Source organism: Channa argus, chromosome 3 (assembly GCF_033026475.1).
Source record: "Channa argus isolate prfri chromosome 3, Channa argus male v1.0, whole genome shotgun sequence".
NCBI lineage: Eukaryota > Metazoa > Chordata > Actinopteri > Anabantiformes > Channidae > Channa > Channa argus.
In genome coordinates, this window is record NC_090199.1 from 12,345,625 (window position 1) to 12,363,874 (window position 18,250).

The window sequence follows — 18,250 nt, forward strand, 5'->3', positions numbered from 1 at the left end:
ACTGACACTAGACCAGGCTTTCTATCACCCGACCTCACGCTAAGGGATACGTCACTACGTCGCCGGTGACGTGGCTGCTAGGAAAGCTCTTCCCGGTTGCTGTGCCAAGCTCTTCGGCTCCGGGCTTCTCCATTGACGGAAGATACCTGTGGTCACCAAATTAAAGAGATACCTGCATTAGTGGACTTATAGTTTACTGTTGTGTGTGTATTAAAGGGTAAAGTCGGTTAAATCCGCCGCTGACTGCTACCAGACATGGAGACGTTTGGGAACTCGAGTAAGAAACCGAAGCTTAGCAACGCTGCTCAGAACTGGGTGAGTTTTCTTTGCCAAGTTGTGTTAATTCAGCGCATCACCGCGTCCGTTTTCCTCCAGCAGTCGGCGGCTAATGAGCTAACATGCTAACTGGGAGGGTAATTAGCTACATATCTGTATATCCACTGGTATTTTAGGCAAAGCTAGCTCTTCATTCAAATTCTAGCTGCCATAGTTGCGCCGAGAAAATGCATCTTGTAGGTACTGCATCAGCATCGGCTTGTTAACTAATGTCCTTGTAGCTGTGCTAACACAACTCTTGATGTTTTCAGCATCAGTGTCATTAAAATAGTGTTTAGAGAACTTTTTTTGTGTGCAACTTGCAGCTTCGTGCACACATGTTAGTTAATTGCTCAACGGACAACTTGACCAATGTTCAACTTGCTCCCCATAGCTTTAGTTTAGGCTGTAAATATATAATAATGTGTTTAAACATCTCTCTGACTTCCTATATTAAAATTTCTCTCTTCTTCCGGCTGAAAAATGCCCCCAGATGACATCACTAGGAGGAACCTTCAGTTCAGATTATGTCATCTCGCTGCTCACACTATGGAAGTTGTGATCTTGGTCAACCTGCTTTTCCAGCTCCCCCATGTGATATTATCTGAACTTCTAATGATGTAAAACTCCTCCAGGTGATGCCATCTGGAGGCATTTTTTAGCCAGAAGACGAGAAATATTACAAGGAAGTCAGAGAGAAGTTTAAAAGCATTATTGTGTATTTAAATCCTAAACTAAAGCCATGGGGAGCAAGTTAAAATGTGGTGAAGTTTACCTTTAACTAAAAACAAACAAAAACACTGTAAAACTACTTTGCACTAAAAGTGTTTGCAATCATCGAGGTTAAAAATATAATTGGTTTCCAAAATCCAACAAATTACTTAAAATTTAAAAAGAAATCTTTTATTTACTATTAAACTATCTCCACGGCATATCCTATCACAGATTGTAATCAATTTGGACAGAACTTCAAGCATTAAGACTGGCAAACGCGACAATCTTTATTAAAGCATTGTGTTTTTAGCATCATGGGTTTCTTAGCAGCAATGATAGAGAAAGATGATTGCAGACAAATACACACAAGACTTGCTCCAGAGTGTATGAGATCTGCGACTTGGACTGTGGTTAACCTTTGAATATGAGCATGATCCAAAACAATACTTTCTTCAGGACAAGTCTCTGACTGTCTTTGAGTGGTCCAATGAAAACTCAGACTTAAACTCGTGGCATTTCACAGACCCTTATTATCTGATCTAGTAGAGCTTGAGAGGATTTGGTGGGTAGAATCAAACCCCAACAAATGGGGGCTCAAATAGAGGTTGTAGAGACACAAGAAGTTCCTGAGCTATAATTTCAAAGTATTGAGTTACTAATACGTATTTAAATGAGAGACTTCCATTTTGAATTTTTTATTTTTTTTAATGTGCAAAATACAAATATGGGGCAGTACTTCGGTGGAGTTGTTAGAGCTGCCACCTCACAGCTAGAAGGTCCCCAGATTGAATCTTGGCCGACTGTGGCCTTTCTTTGTGGAGTTTTCCTGTTCTCCGTGCTTGCCTGGGTTTTCCTCCTACAGTCAAAGACATGCAGGTTAATTTTCTAAGCTGCCCATAGGTGTGAATGTGAACGTGAATGGGTGTCTCTTCATGGTGGCCCTGAAATCAACTGTAGACCTGTGCAGGATGTACCCCACCTATCACACAATGAATAGTATAGCCTCCAGCACCCCCACAACCCTGAACAGGAAAAGCAATGAGAAATAATTGCTAGATGGATAAAAAGATGTTTTCACTTTGTTTTTATGTGCTATTGTGTGTAGATTGAATGGCTAAAATAGCTTTTTTTTCCACTTTAACATACATTTATAATGCAAAATAAATGCAAAATGTACAAAAAGACTGTGACTGATAATGGAAAATGAAAAACATTTATTGCAAACATTTATTGCATACAATCGTTAGAGAAACGTAGTGTTTCTGAGTAAGCACATTTTTCCTTCCTTCCGTGAAGCTTTCTAAAATTATCATTGTGGAGCTTATTTATTTTCAGCTTATTTAATCATTTTAAATGTTGAGCCTCCCCAATATTTGCATAATTGTACTGCATTGAGATGACTTGAATTAACAATAAACCTTAATCATTTTCAGGGAATGCAACGTGCAACTAATGTCACCTATCAAGCTCACCATGTCAGCCGAAACAAGCGTGGGCAGGTTGTGGGCACTAGAGGAGGCTTCAGAGGATGCACTGTTTGGCTGACTGGTAAGATGCTATAAAAACACACATCAAAGAGTACTTAATGATTATAAGGGTGTGTAGAGTTTTTTTTAATAATCATGTTTTCCTCTATGTAAAGGATTGTCTGGTGCAGGAAAGACCACAGTGAGCATGGCTTTGGAGGAGTACCTGGTGTGCCATGGTATTCCCTGCTACACTCTCGATGGGGACAACATCCGCCAGGGCCTGAACAAGAATCTGGGTTTCAGCCCAGAGGACCGTGAGGAGAACATTCGACGCATTGCTGAGGTGGCCCGGCTTTTTGCTGATGCTGGGCTGGTCTGCATTGCCAGCTTTATCTCTCCCTATGGCAGAGTGAGTTTCTCAGAAAGCATCAGAGGTTGAAACCATAGTCAATTTGGCTCCCATTCTTTTACACGGGCTTTGTTAAACTATGTTTAAATACATTCTTTCTCGTTGCATTCTTTCTTTTTTATAATTTTTATTGAAATTGTTGATGCTAGTTGCAAAACTAGAATAGAAAGTTGTACCACAATATGCCTGTTGATGGCAGGATTTTACGTTTTCTTGCCCTGAATTCAAACCATTCTGGTCCGTATTTGATTTTTAGAAAGTACATTTATCAATGTAACTTTGAAAATGCTATCTAAAATTATTCCGATCTAGGTTTTGGATTGTATGATTTCCTTTAATTGCTATGAAGGAGTGATTATTAGGGTTGTTTTTCTCTCTTCTCATTTTTTGTTATTGGAAGGCAGTTCTGACCGGTGCTTGCTGCAACAGGAGTTGATTTAATTAACCAATAAAGTCATTAATCAGTAAATGTTTTTTTCTTCCATTAGAAAACGAAAAGCTCTGTTTAATAAAAAAAAAAAAAAACTAGGGTTCTTTAATAACGTAACATTTTTAACAGTTTGACTAAGTTAAGTGTGTTCTCTGCATTTTGTTATTGTTTCTCAGGATCGTGTCAATGCCAGGAAGATTCATGAGGCTGCAGGGCTGCCTTTCTTTGAGGTGTTTGTGGATGCACCACTGGATGTCTGCGAGCAGAGGGATGTGAAGGGGCTGTACAAGAGGGCCAGAGCAGGGGAAATAAGAGGTGGATTATGGTTTAACACTGTTAATGGCAGTATTGCAGTCAGTGTATCAAGACTCTTGCTGTATTCTACACTTCATATTTGGGCTTACAAAGACATGTGTTTTTTAATAACACAATGCCTCAAAACTGTTTTTTGGGTGGGGTAGGCTGAAGGCAAAACATTTGAGTGAAAACAAATTACAACACTGTGCTTATTGATTTTTATAATGAGTCAGTCATCAGTCATAATAATTGTGAAAATGTTTTTCTCACACAGATATAAAAGTAGGGTATTTTTCCACAATAAACAAATTAATAAGTTTAGTAATTTAAAAAATGTTTGAATTGGGTTCCTTTTTATCTATGTTTATTACATTTTCACTGTAAATTGTAAATGCTTCTCAAACGTTCAAGGATCACTGTTATATAATCATATTAGTCATTTTTCACTGTATGTAGGAAGTATTTCTTACAGCAACTATTTCCTATGTGGTGCAACATTGTCTCACCAATTTTTGTCGTGCAGACTTAAAGTTTCCCTTCAGTCTAAGGTTGCTGAGAAATTGTTTGAATTTCCGCCCAATCTGTTTCTGGTGATGTGCTTTAAACCACTTTAATTTAATTTATTGAGTTACTGCTTTCCAGTCAGTGGATATTTCCTGGCTGCAATTCTTATTACTCCACTTGTGCATTCATTCATGTATCGTGTATATTGGTTGTGACAGGGATTTAAATTATTTCAAGAGAAACAAAAATATCTGGAGTATAAATGTTGTTGTTTGGGCAATATGCTATGAAAAATATTCCATACAATTGAATACATAAAATATGATGTTGGCATTCTCTTCTGTGTCTTCTTCATCAGGTTTCACAGGAATTGACTCAGAGTACGAGAAGCCGGAGGCCCCAGAGCTGGTACTAAAGACTGACTCCTGCAGTGTGAATGAATGCATACAACAGCTTATTGATCTGCTTCAGGAGAGGGTGAGAGGCCTGTCTTGCTGAGACATTTTTAAAATATGTTTATCCAATTTAGAATTGCCTGCTGCTATTCAGCTATGTCCCCTTAAAAGAATATTTGCATGACCATTAAAGTAATAGCTAGATGCTTTACCTTCAGACTTAAAATACAGAACAGCGCTGTCATACTCGCATTTGCCACTAGAGGTCAGTAAAGCCTCATAATTGTATAGCTTTTGACCTCACCATATCCACTGTGTACACACTTTGCTTTGAGAATATCCTAAAAACACTATCAAAGTCGTACGTCATGCAAGATGTTTTCTAAAGATTTATTGAGAATAATTATGATCACTGTCTTTTTATTGTGCAGGATATAGTTCCCATAGATGCATTTCATGAAGTGAAAGATCTGTACGTTCAGGAGAACAAACTGGATCTGGCTAAAGCTGATGCAGAGACTCTGCCTGCTGTGCAAATTAGCAAGGTGCCTCTGGACTTTACTGCTAGTAAATAGAGAGTTTTAGCATATTTATAGCATTCATTAGTAATTTTTCTACCAATACAATTTGTCTGTCACTTCTTATGTACCATCTCTAATCATGTGTATGATGCTTAGGTGGACATGCAGTGGGTGCAGGTACTAGCTGAAGGATGGGCGACCCCTCTAAATGGTTTTATGAGGGAGAGAGAGTATTTACAGTGTCTTCATTTTGACTGTCTTCTGGACGGTAAGAAAATCATTCACTTCAATCAATCTCTGACATTTATATTTAAAATATCGGTTTCCTGGCACCACCATCACCATTTTTATCCCAAAATATACAAGAAATTAAATTATGCCCTGTTTCTTTTTAAAAATACTGAACACCAAGATGCTCTTAGTCAGCCCATCCTAAGGAATTAACCCTGTGGTAATAGTTTAAGTGTCTGTAATTTGATATTTCAGTATTGTCAACTCTTTCCTTTGAACCTCAGTGTTCCTCGGTGTATTAATATTTGAATAAAAAGTTAACACTCTTGATTAAATGGAGAACTAAATTAGATTAACAAATATTCCTTGCGCGTATCACTGCAAGCTGCAGTATATATGTCTGCACTGCTGGATGTACTGATAGGCTGAAACAAGCTTCTCTTTATGGGCTAACATGCAAAAATAGTACTCCATTATACAGCATCGATGCACTAGTTTACAGAATGACTTGATGACATAATCAGAAGTAAATCTGATTTAACTGTAGATTCTGAATAATGGTTGTGTTGGCACCGTGGGCCCTGTAATGGCTGTTTTGGCAGTTTAAAATATTGGGCATAGTCTCCGGGTAACACCATTTCTCACCCATTTAAGTAAAAATTAAAGTCACTTTAATTTTATTTGTGCATATGACTAAACAGCCCTTGTTATGTGCTGTTTGTAAATACACCTAGTGAAATAAAAAAAACAAAAGAAAGAAATTGAAAGTTGAGACAGTCAGTAATATCATTCTCAGCCTTTGACAGATCTATATTCTGACCTCTGTTCTCCATGAAGGTTAAGTGTTCAGTTAGAACAAAATCATAGACAAGTTAAGTTCTTTCTCAGGAAAGATGGTATGGCTCATCAGAGAAACTGAGCTGACTAGATAGAGGAAGAAATATGTATTGACTGATGGAAAAATCTTTCTCTCCACTTTCCAGTGTGTCCTGAAGGAGAGGGATGCAAAGAGAGAGGCTACTGTATTGATTGACACCATACACCACCATTTGTCCATTTTCACTTCCTCCCAGGGATTTGACAGTGACAAAAAGATATCACAGTGAAATGATTAATTACCCACATTATAAGACACCAACTGCATCCAAAGCAGAGAAAGGAATGTTTGTGTCAAATAGTTGGCAAAAATATTCAGAAATCCAAATTAAAGCTAGTGTCTTCCTCATTTGGACATTTGGCAGGCTTATGCGAGTCTGATTTTTACTCAAACCAGCTGTAAGCTTTACACTGTGACCGAGGGGACCAGGAGCGAGGGTCCAGTGGAGGGCGGGAGCAGCAGCAGTCAGCGTCCCCTCTTGTCTTTATAGTACTTGATTTTGTTTGATGAGAACTGAGTGCTGTTCACATTTTCATCAACCTGGACAACATAATGAGGTGCCAACAGAAGGCTGTCTCTGCATAGATTGTATTACAGCAAGAAAGGCCAAGATCCAGTTTAGCTTAAGATGGGATTTTCATCTCCTCTTCTTAAATTGCAGCTTGTGGCTTAGCATATATTTGCTATTTAGCAAAAAGATTTGTTATAATTTTAGAAAATTTTGTGTTGGTTATGATCCTAATGTATTTTCCTCTGTGCAAATGTGCCTTTTCCCTTCAAACACATTGATTTATTTCTTCCTCATCATAGGTGGCATCATCAACCTGTCGGTGCCTGTAGTGCTGCCAATTTCTACTGCAGATAAAGAGCGTTTAGATGGTGTGACAGCCATGGCCCTTGTGTACGAGGGCAGACGAGTTGCAATCCTTCGCAACCCTGAGTTTTATGAACACCGCAAAGAAGAGCGCTGTGCTCGCCAGTGGGGCACCACTTGTAAGGACCATCCCTACATCAAGGTACAAGTCTGACCTGACACATTCAGGGACATTGTTTGATTTCTAACACAAAATTTAAAACACTGTATTTATCTATGTATCTCTGTATTATGATGCCAACAAATTTAGATTACAATAGGAGTCCTCTAGCTGTAGTGCAGCAAGGTGCAAAAAGCATGGCAGTCCCTCAGCAGTCTTTTGTGTGGGGAAAGAGACAGAAAGATGAGTGTTCTATTTATTAGCCTATAGTCTAAATCTGTGTTGTGTAAAAAACAAAAAACCCAGCTCAACCTTGGTGACACTAATGAACAGCATCTGCAGATGGTCTTCCTCAGTGTGCTATGTGATAAACACTCTGCGTAAAAGCAAACTGCCTCCCTGGATTCGACACTGATGGAACACAGACTCGAGCTGTCCTTTTCACATTGCTTATGGAAAGACAGAATAGGTTGAGGAGTCAAGATTTTCTCACAGTCTGTCAATACGCCCAGAGTAATCACTTGATCTTCTTGGTCCACCCTCATTTTGCAGGTGTTATATTTGGATGCCGAATCTCTCAATCAGACTCCAATAAATGTGTTTGAGATTGTACTTCTCATCTGAACAGATTGTGGATTCCCTGCCAGCTTCCACCCTCCAGCTCACACAACCCTTGTCCAATTAAACCCGGGAATTGTTTCCATCTGTGTCCTATTGACTGCAGTGAGGCTCAGGTAGACTCAGTGGCGAGATAACGTCCTGAAATGATCCTGCGGAAAAGTGGCATTGGCTTATAGCTGTAAAAAGAACGGAAGTGTCTGGTGTTGCAGAGAAGACACTGGTCAGATGTACTTTATCTGTTGCTCCATCTGCAAGAAAGGTTGCATTAAAAAAATGGCTAATTTGAAATCTTATTGTTTTCAGGATTGGTGCTGTTGGTCTAATTATTTCCCTTCCCTTGTTGTAAAGCTCACTGGCTCATTTTAAAGCCTTTGCAGGTAACACGCTGCCGATGTAAAAGGCTGGAGATAAAGTTGAATCTTTTGATATCTTTTTTTTTAAATCTCGCCTTGTTTGGCTAGGCTGTGTATTTAAAATGCAGAAGACTGCACGTTTCATTAATTGGTACCATGACTCTCCAGTATTTAGCTTTAAACTGTGTATTTCCACAACTGTTATTTATCCACACTAACCACTCACAGCTGAACATGTGTTCAGTTTGAAGCGTTTAAGGTGTCACTCATTAAAGAATGTTTGTATATTTACATTTGTGTATGTTTAAGTCCCCATGCGAGAGTCAGCCTGTCAGCACACTTTCGACTTTGTAGCTATATATTATTTTTCTTTCTAGTTAGAAATGACCAGTTTCATATTACATTTAGTTAATCCACTTTTAATATTTACCCATTGTCCATCAGTCAGTTAGGAGCCTTCCTCTCTCTGTCGTCGGAAACTATGCTCTAGTGGCTGTTTATTAGACCAGGGTCCCTTCACACGTGAAATGCTGGAGTATTTTAGTGTAGCACATGTGTTCACGTAGGCCTGCTCCTTTGATTTATCCTCACAGACATTATGTTTTCCATTCACTTACTGTATGTCGGGGGAAAAAGTTGTTCCTCTAAAGAAAAAGACTGTCAAAGCATCTTTCATGACTCTTCTCAGGCCAAGAGTAGACAGGCTGGATTAATTGAAGTTATGGAAAATGGAGAACATTTTTGAAATTATAAATTAATAAAAAAAAAAATGTTTAATGTATAGTTAGCCAGATCTGAAACCGAAATCATTCGGTACTAAAAAATACAACTAAAATTACATGCAAATGCATAAGTCACATGTTTAATTTATTCTTTTCTTAACTTCCAAATCTGCTTTTTGAAGCACCTTCCCACTTCAGGTTTCATCTGTAGCCTTTGTTTTGAGTTACTCCTTGTGTCCTTGTGCTTTGGCTGTGCTTGTTTTTTTTTTTTTTTATATTACTGAGCCTGTAGAGAATTGTCACTTTGTATCACATTAACATCCCACAGGCCAGTGTTTTCAGTAACTCTAGCTATGGTCTCATAAATGCCACAAGAGGCAGGCACAAGATATTGCCTGAAACAATAGGAGCCTTTGCCTGGAGCCTGAGTACTTCGGTGACATTGTTGGATTAATCTCATGAGGGGAAAATATTCTCTCCCAACGTGGTCATGGGCTCATTACCAGTTTTTTTTTTTTTTTTTTTTTTTGGTGGAATACAATCTGATGTTGTCTCTGCTCTGTTGTTAAAATTAAGGTAGTAGATGTGGCCAGAGGCAGGAGAGTCGGCTTGGCAGTGTTTTGTCGACTGTTAAATGACACATATACTTTGATTTATGCTGCTCTGTTGCAACTGGGTAATAACTCCTGGGAGTTTATTAGAATTCATGCTGGTGTGCTTCCGGCACAGTGAAGTTTTTATCGACCACACTGTCTGGATTATGTTGGAGTTGTGTTCACTGTCATGCTCACTGTGACTTCTATTTCAGATGGTAATGGAAAGTGGTGACTGGCTGGTCGGTGGAGATCTGCAGGTTCTGGACAGGATCTACTGGAACGATGGACTCGACCAATACCGACTGACACCTAATGATCTCAAACAGAAGTTTAAAGAAATGAATGCAGGTCTGGAGCAAAGTTCCTTTGGTTCTTGTTTATTTTCTGTCTGAACTAAAATAAAATGTTTGGAAAATCTTGATCCATGCACTGTTAGATGGACAGGGACGTCACAATATTTATAAATGACACCATTTTAGGTGTTAGCAGAGAACTCTGGGAAGTCAACTCATCTTCTGTTATTATTATTTGTTGTTTAAACTTTGGAAAAGGAGGCATCAGAGTAGAAAGGTCACATGAGAGAAAGCTCTGATCCAACCATTCACTAATGAGAAGACGGGCTGTATGTGGTTTCAGTGGCCGGGTACTTAGCTACTTCATTATCCCTGGGTACACTGTGGCCTTTTGTTTGTCTTGTACAACTGTGTTCAGATGTGTTTCTTCTCATTATAACCAACCCCTTTCTCTTATTTCAGATGCTGTATTTGCCTTCCAGCTCCGCAACCCAGTCCACAACGGGCACGCTCTTCTGATGCAGGACACCCACAAGCGTCTCATCGAACGGGGCTACCGCAGGCCTGTTCTGCTGCTCCACCCACTTGGAGGTTGGACCAAGGACGACGATGTGCCTCTCCCCTGGCGAATGAAGCAGCATGCTGCTGTTCTGGAGGAGGGCATCCTAAATCCAGATTCAACCATTGTTGCTATCTTCCCCTCCCCCATGATGTATGCAGGACCGACCGAGGTAATAATTATGAAGAATGTAGTATCTGCAGTTACATTTTTGTGGTTTCCTTCCTCAAAATCGACAGGGAACAAAATTCCAGCATTGTAATGACAACAGACACAGGGAGAAGGATTGTCACATACTTGATGTCTGCACATTTTTGAGAGTGATAAATGGCAGGAAATGGGATTTACAATTGACTTGAGGCACTCTGTTTAGTGTTCCCATACCATGCACAAAACTCTCTGTGTGACTGAGAGTAGCTGTGTAGCTGGGAATCTTTTAATCATTCACTTATGATAATGGGAAAGTTATGGTGAAAATGATTGAAAGCAGATTGGAGGCTGGTGGATGTTAGGCAGTGAAATTATTCAGTTTGTAATTTTGAATATGTGTTTTAGAGAGTCAGACTCAGCTACAGCCTTAGTATCATGTTTACCCCTTAAAATAACACATGCCCTTGGTCTTCCTGTCACTCAAGTATAGTAAAACGACCTTTCCACTTCCAGTTAGTGTTCACCTTTGTCAGACCTTTCCTGTTGCCACTTGAGCTGAAATCAGTCCTTGTAAGCATGATGTAAACCCAAAACCCGAACTGCATGAACAGGGAACAGGACAGTAGTAATAGTAATGTGGAGCTAGGGTTAGAATTGTGCAATTAGCTATATTGGCAATGTAAAACAGAACAATATATGACTCTGTCTTTTGTTTTTGTTTTTTAAGATTTGTTGCAGTTGTTTAGATCACTTCCATCCAATTTCACACATTCTTTTCAGGCCAACAATTTGAACTAACTGCTCTGTTATTTCCTAGCAATCACATTATGCACGCAAAGTCCACAATCTTTTAAAAGGCTCAAATGCACTGATATCTTGCTCCGCTAGAACAAGAACGGTGGAGATGGGGAACAAACAAACCAAAACAACTTTGCAAAAAGTCATGTTCACCATTTACAGTGTGTCAATATTGTTTAATAAATGTGTGGTGAAATGATACTTCTCTCTGTAGCTTATTAAAGTGAGCCCTTTCAATGTGTGCTAAACATCTATTGTTTCCACAGGTTCAGTGGCATTGCAGAGCTCGAATGGTGGCTGGTGCCAACTTCTACATTGTGGGCCGTGACCCTGCAGGCATGCCCCACCCTAACACAGGGAAAGACTTGTATGAACCCACTCACGGGGCTAAGGTCCTCACCATGGCCCCCGGCCTCATCACCCTGGAGATTGTGCCTTTTAAGGTTGCTGCCTACAACAAGGTCAAAAAAGCAATGGACTTCTATGACCCCAAAAAGTGAGTACTCATGTTTTATTCTCTAAAACCTGCGAAAGTCTAACAGAAGTAGTTTGAGTCTAGCATTAAAGTGCTGTCTCACAGTAAATTTAAATAGCTTATTTGTAGATTTAATTCATAACAATACCTCACATTTAGGCAAATTAGAGCCAACAGCCTAAACAGACATGCTCTAATTACTCATTAGGTTTGTCTTGTTTTAAAAAAAAAAAAAATATCCCTTTCATCTGTTTTATTTCCTCTTTATCTACAATACATGCCAAGAATAACAGGAATAGTTTTTTTTTTTTAAACACAAAAGTTTTGTAGACTCTTATGAGCTTTGATGTTGCTTAAAAATTACAGAGACCTGCCATTAATTAGAGCCTGTATATGGACACTGCACATGACGACTAACAAAAGTCATGCAATCCCACTGCCTCTCCCCCGGGTTCAATGCAGCCTCCACCGTCAAGTTATGCAACTGTAGTTGTGTTTGGCCAAGAATGTAAAACTAAATATGGCCAGACTAATCATCAGATTTGCTTCGTTTTCCATGATGCATATTTATGATGATAAATCCAAACTCAATTGCTAAGTGGTAACATCAAGTATTTTGTGGGAGGAGGTAACAGTGCTGCTATAAATAGTTTGTTTATTAGCAGAAATTTGTTTAGGTTTTCATGGCTTTGAAATGATGACTTAGCCAAACAAGGGAAAAAAAATGATTTCCTCATCTGCATTTGAAACACTTTCATAAGTTTGTTCTACAGTTTTTACCCAGATTTAATTATAAATTATATTGTGTTCTATTACACTATTAGTGCCTTGGATAGAAAACAATAAAATATAAATAAATGTTTGCGATTTAATTATTCAAACTGTTTCATGTGCACTAGTAATAGGTGTGTGTGTGTGTGTGTGTGTGTGTGTGTTTACACACCAGATCTTACTCAAACTATAGGAACTTAAATCTGACTACACATTTGCTCATGAGGACATGGTTTTATGAATTTTAGTCTGATGACTTGGTTTAGAATTAGCATATGTTTGGGGTGAGGGTCAGGGGGTTAGGGGAAATGAATGTGTCTCGATGACTCTTACTGCTTCATCCAATGACTGGGTGGTTTTGAGTAGAGTGTAAGTCTCCAGGAAATGAATGTAAGTTAATGTTATGTCCTCTGAAGTTATAGAAACCAGATTGTCTTTTTCACTGCAAAGAGTGTGTCGTGAAAAAAGATCCAGGAAAATAAAAGAATAAAATAGTGTACAAAAATAAACTGTTTATCACAATTACTGTGTAAGAAAATTTTGTATAGACTAGATCAATGCTACTATATGCAAGGACATAATATAATTATGTAGCAGTAGTTTTAAAACTTGAAAATTCAACCACTGACTTTGAAAAACTTTTACTCACATTTCAGACTCAGTCATGTAAGTCAATCCAAAGCAAAATATGCTATTTTCTTATGAAATAAAATTGAGCCTATCATTTGCTATTCTTTAAGGCTGGGGAGCAAATGCAGGCAAAAACCTGGATTTTCAAAGGCTCCAACACTAACTCATATTTATGGCATTCCATTCTCTTTCACATTCACAGCACCTTGCCAGGTTTCAGGAGGAATATGGATGCTTTGCCCAATCACCAGCAATACCTCTATCTTTAAAGCGTAATGGCTCAGATCACAGCAATCTGTTTCTAATTTGAAGCTGTATAAAAATGTTCTCGGAAGAATTTGCCTCGAGCTCCCTTACCTCACGCCATGTGAAATGCTAGGTCTTCTCCTTCACATATTTTCAATGTTTCAGCGCCACAAGATGTTCTGTGTGTCATGTGACAACAATTTTCCTCCATAAACAGCAGGGGTTTGAGCCTCTCTGAATGTAAGCTCAGAGAAGATGTGTAAATATCTGCTAACAAGATGTCTGAAAACTGTCTTGATTATCCCTGACAGTAATTTATAGATAAGGAAGAAAGATGTGAAATTGTGCCAGTGCTCTGCTCTGCACTGCTTAGAGAACATGACTGTATTTGGCATCTTGCTTTAAACAAGTTGTTCATATCCTTTTTGAACGAGGTGAACTCTGTGCAGTGGGAATCTTTCAGTCATAAAGAGAGGGGTGGGAAGACTTGTCTATTATTGGAAAGAACGTTTTCTTTCTTGTCAACAATTATTTAGGTTGTTTACCAGTATTCTGTAACTCCCTAAAGTCCTAACGTAGGTTTTTACTTGAAATTTGAACTAACACTGCAGTTTTTGTAAATTAAGTATTTACACTTATGTATGTTTTAATTTCTTAGGGTTTTTGGACTTTAATATTGTGATCTGTTAAGACGGTGTCCTCTCTGTACATTTACCAAGAGTAAATGTTTTCAGGGATTAATTGATTAAAGATTCTGGGACAAAAATACAAATGTATATGAGCTTAAATTATTTGAATAAAAGAAGTCAAATCCTCAGCACCTGTTCATGATAGCTTGTGTCAGAGTTTAAACATTGACACACACTCACAGACATTGACAAACTCAGCGTTCAGCTCTCTCTAATCAATAAGTAATTTCTCCTCACACGGACACCAAAAACAACAATAGTTTGTCTAATAAAATATATGTGGATCAGCCACAATACTGACACTGAGGATGTTCTCTGGAAATCTCTGGTTTTAGTGTATTTACCCATATATTAGGATCAGAAAGTTGGGTGTTACATTTTACCAAGAGTTTGGAAATTCATCTTCAAAACTGAGCATTAACAGGTGTAGGTGTATACATTACAAATGCTGAGGCAGCTGTACTGGCCTCACTTTTGCAATAGCATTTTTCTGGCCATGGTGATTTGAGGATAACAGCTGCCAGATATGGTCAGCATATGAAATGTAGAGTTTGGCAAAGAGCACTTTCATACACAAATGATCATTGCACTGCATTGGATGGGAAGTCATTTAAGTACTTTGTTTTGGTTTGTAGAAATGCTAACTGGAAGCCCTTTATTCCATAGCAGCACAGAGTTATTGTTGGCTCATAATCGATCTTTTGTTGATTTGAAACATGACTCACAGTTTGTTTTTTTATTTTTTATTTTTTTTATTGTAGACATGAAGACTATGATTTCATCTCGGGCACACGCATGCGTAAAATGGCACGTGAGGGAGACAATCCTCCTGACGGCTTCATGGCACCGAAGGCTTGGGCTGTGCTGAAAGAATACTATAAGTCACTGGAAAAGGCCTAAAGATCACCTAAAATCTGAAAACACGTTGGTTTCTCATTGTGTTTAAAATGACGAATGTGGGGACCACTCAGCCATTATCACAAACCATGTTCCAGCTTCTGTCCTTGTCACACTTGTGCTCCACGGCTACTCACACAACTGATCTGCTTTGAGTTGTATCCCATTTGTTTAAACTTTATTCATTATTTAACTAAACTTACTGTGAAACAAAGCTGCAAGTTTGTTTTTCAAAAGAACGAACAAAAATGGTCTCACAGTAGGTGTGTGTTTTGTTACTGACTTCATCAATATGTTCTGGTGACTTGTTACAAAAATATTGTGTTTAAAAAAAAAAAATTTAACTTAGAAAAAGATTAAAAGTACTGTTGACCGGTACCTAAAATAAGTGGGGAAAATGTGGATTATGTTTGGTGTCCACAGTTCAAAAGTTGCCATACCTGCCAGAGTTAATTTAACACACTCCTGAACCCCAAACAAGTTGTTTTGTACTATACTGTACTGTATATTTGCAAGTAGCGGTGACAGTTGCTCAATTTGGTGTGTGCAAGTATTTGCAGGTTGAGTGCCTTGGTCTTTAAAAAGTGTTCACATGACGTCTTGTTCGAATTGGAACACACATGTTGGATTTCCTGTGGTAATAAGGACACAGTTTGACAATGCATTTTCCTACCTCCCTTACCCTAATCTTAACCATCACAACGTCATACGTAATCACAATGGAATTTTGTCCTTATGTCTTAACCCTCCAACAGGTTTTTGATGTTGTGAGGACTGGCTAAAATTTCCTCTCAGCCATGGTTTAGTTTACACAACCACATGCACACACATTTGCTTCTTGCCCCTGTTGTTACACTTAAATGATCCAGTAGGTAAAAAAAAGTCTCTGCGAAACCGATAAGCATTAAAGATGTTTATACAGACTTAACCTTCTATGTGTTATTTTTAGTCTATTTATTTTGTCATGACATTCTAACCAACCAACTGTGTGCATGTAGTTTTGGTACCTTTTCTCAGAACAGTGTTGACATATTCTGTTTTTCAGTTTTTATCGTTTGTATTTTTTTCCTCATAGTTTGCTAATATTTTCCATCTGATATCTCATTTGTAATAATTTGTATAATCAGTTGTTTGGTGGTTACCATCAAGGGATCAGATATTATCATCTTTGTCCAGTAAAACATTTTTAACAAAGAACAATCTTGTTTACTTTTTCTTTCTTTAATTTTTGTTTCAAAGACTGTGTGATGTGATCTCCTCCATATGAAGCACACCAAAGCCATTTAAATACATAAGACACATTCAAAGACTTCAACCTAATTTATGAGAGCACGAATTGTGATGTATTTTAGAAACTAAAATTGCAGGGACATCATCAACCTTTAGCTACTTTTTATCTCACTTTCACTTCAAAATCAAATAACCACTCAATCGCTTCAAGTCTTTCTGCTCTTTAAGTGCACTTTGTCATCTACACGAACAGTACTTTTTTTTTTTTTTTTTTTCAAAATTAAATTTGATTTCATGGGTCCTGCTTGTGGGAACCCTTTTTGACCTCTTATTTGGACAATCAGCTGTATATTTAATGAGCCTGACTTTCTAGTGCCCCTCATCAGACTCAAGACACCCACACTGTATACAAAGAGCTGCAGCTGGCCCCCAGATGCAGTGAGAGTGGGACAACCAGGGTTAAACACAAGCACAAGCTTTGTCAGAAATATTCTGGATACTTCATCTAATCCAACTCCAAGATGTAATGGAGAGACATGCCAGAACCAAGTTTTCTACCTTCTGGCAGATCTTGTTTAATCTCAAATGGTAATCAAGCTGGGACCTCGATACCACTTCAAAAGGAAGACCTTTTTCTTTCTTCAACACAGAAAATGATCAAATGATTTTTGTTGTTCTTTTAACTGTCTGGAGGAGATCAGTGCATTCTGGGTAATGCAGGTGTCTGTTACAATGTCTACCCTCAACCTCCTTATCTTTCTTTTAGGATGCACTGTGTATTTTAATCCATAATCTGATTAGGCTTTGAAATCTCACATCCCTCTGAGGGTGTTGTTACACTGTGGCATGCTGCCAGAAACAATGGTTGAAGGTGCCAGAAGGATTAGTCATGTCCCCCCCGTACAGTTTACATGAGTTGTCCATTCACCTGCAACACTTCATTTCAACTTGAAAGACTGTTCAGAATTTAGACAGAAATTACATCATAGACACTGAAACTGCAGGATGTTTGTAGTGTTGGATGTTTGAGGCCACACTAGTATTACAATCATAGTGGGTCAAAGACTTTGATTTATGTGGGTGTTGTTTGTAGAAAAACAAAATAAGGGCCATAAATTAATTATAAATATATAAATATAAATTAAGGGCTTTATGCTTGTTGGTGTCCATTAGGGTTTAAGTGACTTGTTTTGAGGAAACAGTCAATTCTGTTTCAAAATATTGCAATCTACTTTTAATGCAATGATCATATTTTACAACCGCCATAGTTTCCTGCTAAATTTTTAGAAGAGTTCTGATGCATGTGGGAAATTGCAGTTCATAGTGTAAGATTTTGAGTTCAGCTTCTCTTTATGTAAAGTTATTTACCAACTTACAAATATGAAGACATTTTTCACATACATGAAAAGCTTACACATAAACTAAACCCTCTCAAATACTATAAGATTACTGTGCCTAACAACACACAGTTGAATAGGCCAAAGGTTAGAGGAAGCTTCTTGTGACATTAAATGTTACGAATTACTTATCTTTTAATAATCCTTAATACTCAGCGTAATCGACTACTATGGTTTGCTACGTTGGTTCAGGTGTCCGTTTTACCTGAAGCTGCTTAAATGTGCAGCCATTATCCTCATGTAATTACTTAACCAGACTGGCCAGTGCACCGTTAAAACATGCTTCTGTCACCTCTCTAAGCACATCAACCTCACATGACACCAAGATATACATGTGGTTGAGTGCTATCAGGGTCTTCAGGTGGGAACCGTGCCACTAAGTGGCGAACTCTACAAGTACCACCCGCCGTATCCATTTTTGCTCCACTCACTTACCTTTTAACCCACAGTCATTCACTGTAAAGTTCCACCCTTTAAAGCCAAATTCAGTCAAAAGGAGCAAAAAGATACTTTCAGGTCCAATTGTCTGCAGCACAGCAGCAAAGCCCATTGATTAAACACTGTATTTTAGTATTTATAGTTCAGCCTCTCAAATAGGAAGAGTTCAAGTCTTGTATGATTTTAGATATAATATTTGGGGAATTTTCACTGATGCTCAGATGAAACCATACATCTGAAGGCATCGCC

General features: G+C 38.3%; 1 protein-coding gene across 2 annotated transcripts; it reads left to right on the plus strand.

The window, feature by feature from the left end:
* The first annotated feature begins 73 nt into the window (after nt 1-73).
* Nucleotides 74-16,136, plus strand: papss1 (3'-phosphoadenosine 5'-phosphosulfate synthase 1). Of its 2 annotated transcripts, none has more exons than XM_067496881.1 (12): nt 74-315; nt 2,463-2,577; nt 2,672-2,907; nt 3,514-3,652; nt 4,497-4,615; nt 4,965-5,078; nt 5,211-5,322; nt 6,973-7,178; nt 9,641-9,776; nt 10,184-10,452; nt 11,495-11,724; nt 14,801-16,136. In XM_067496881.1, the coding sequence occupies exons 1-12, from the start codon at nt 256-258 to the stop codon at nt 14,937-14,939; spliced, it is 1,875 nt and encodes a 624-aa protein (XP_067352982.1). In that variant the 5' UTR covers nt 74-255; the 3' UTR covers nt 14,940-16,136. The 2 variants fall into 2 exon arrangements, with proteins under 2 accessions (XP_067352982.1, XP_067352983.1); XM_067496882.1 differs by lacking the exon at nt 14,801-16,136 and adding an exon at nt 13,307-13,578.
* Nucleotides 16,137-18,250: the final 2,114 nt, after the last annotated feature.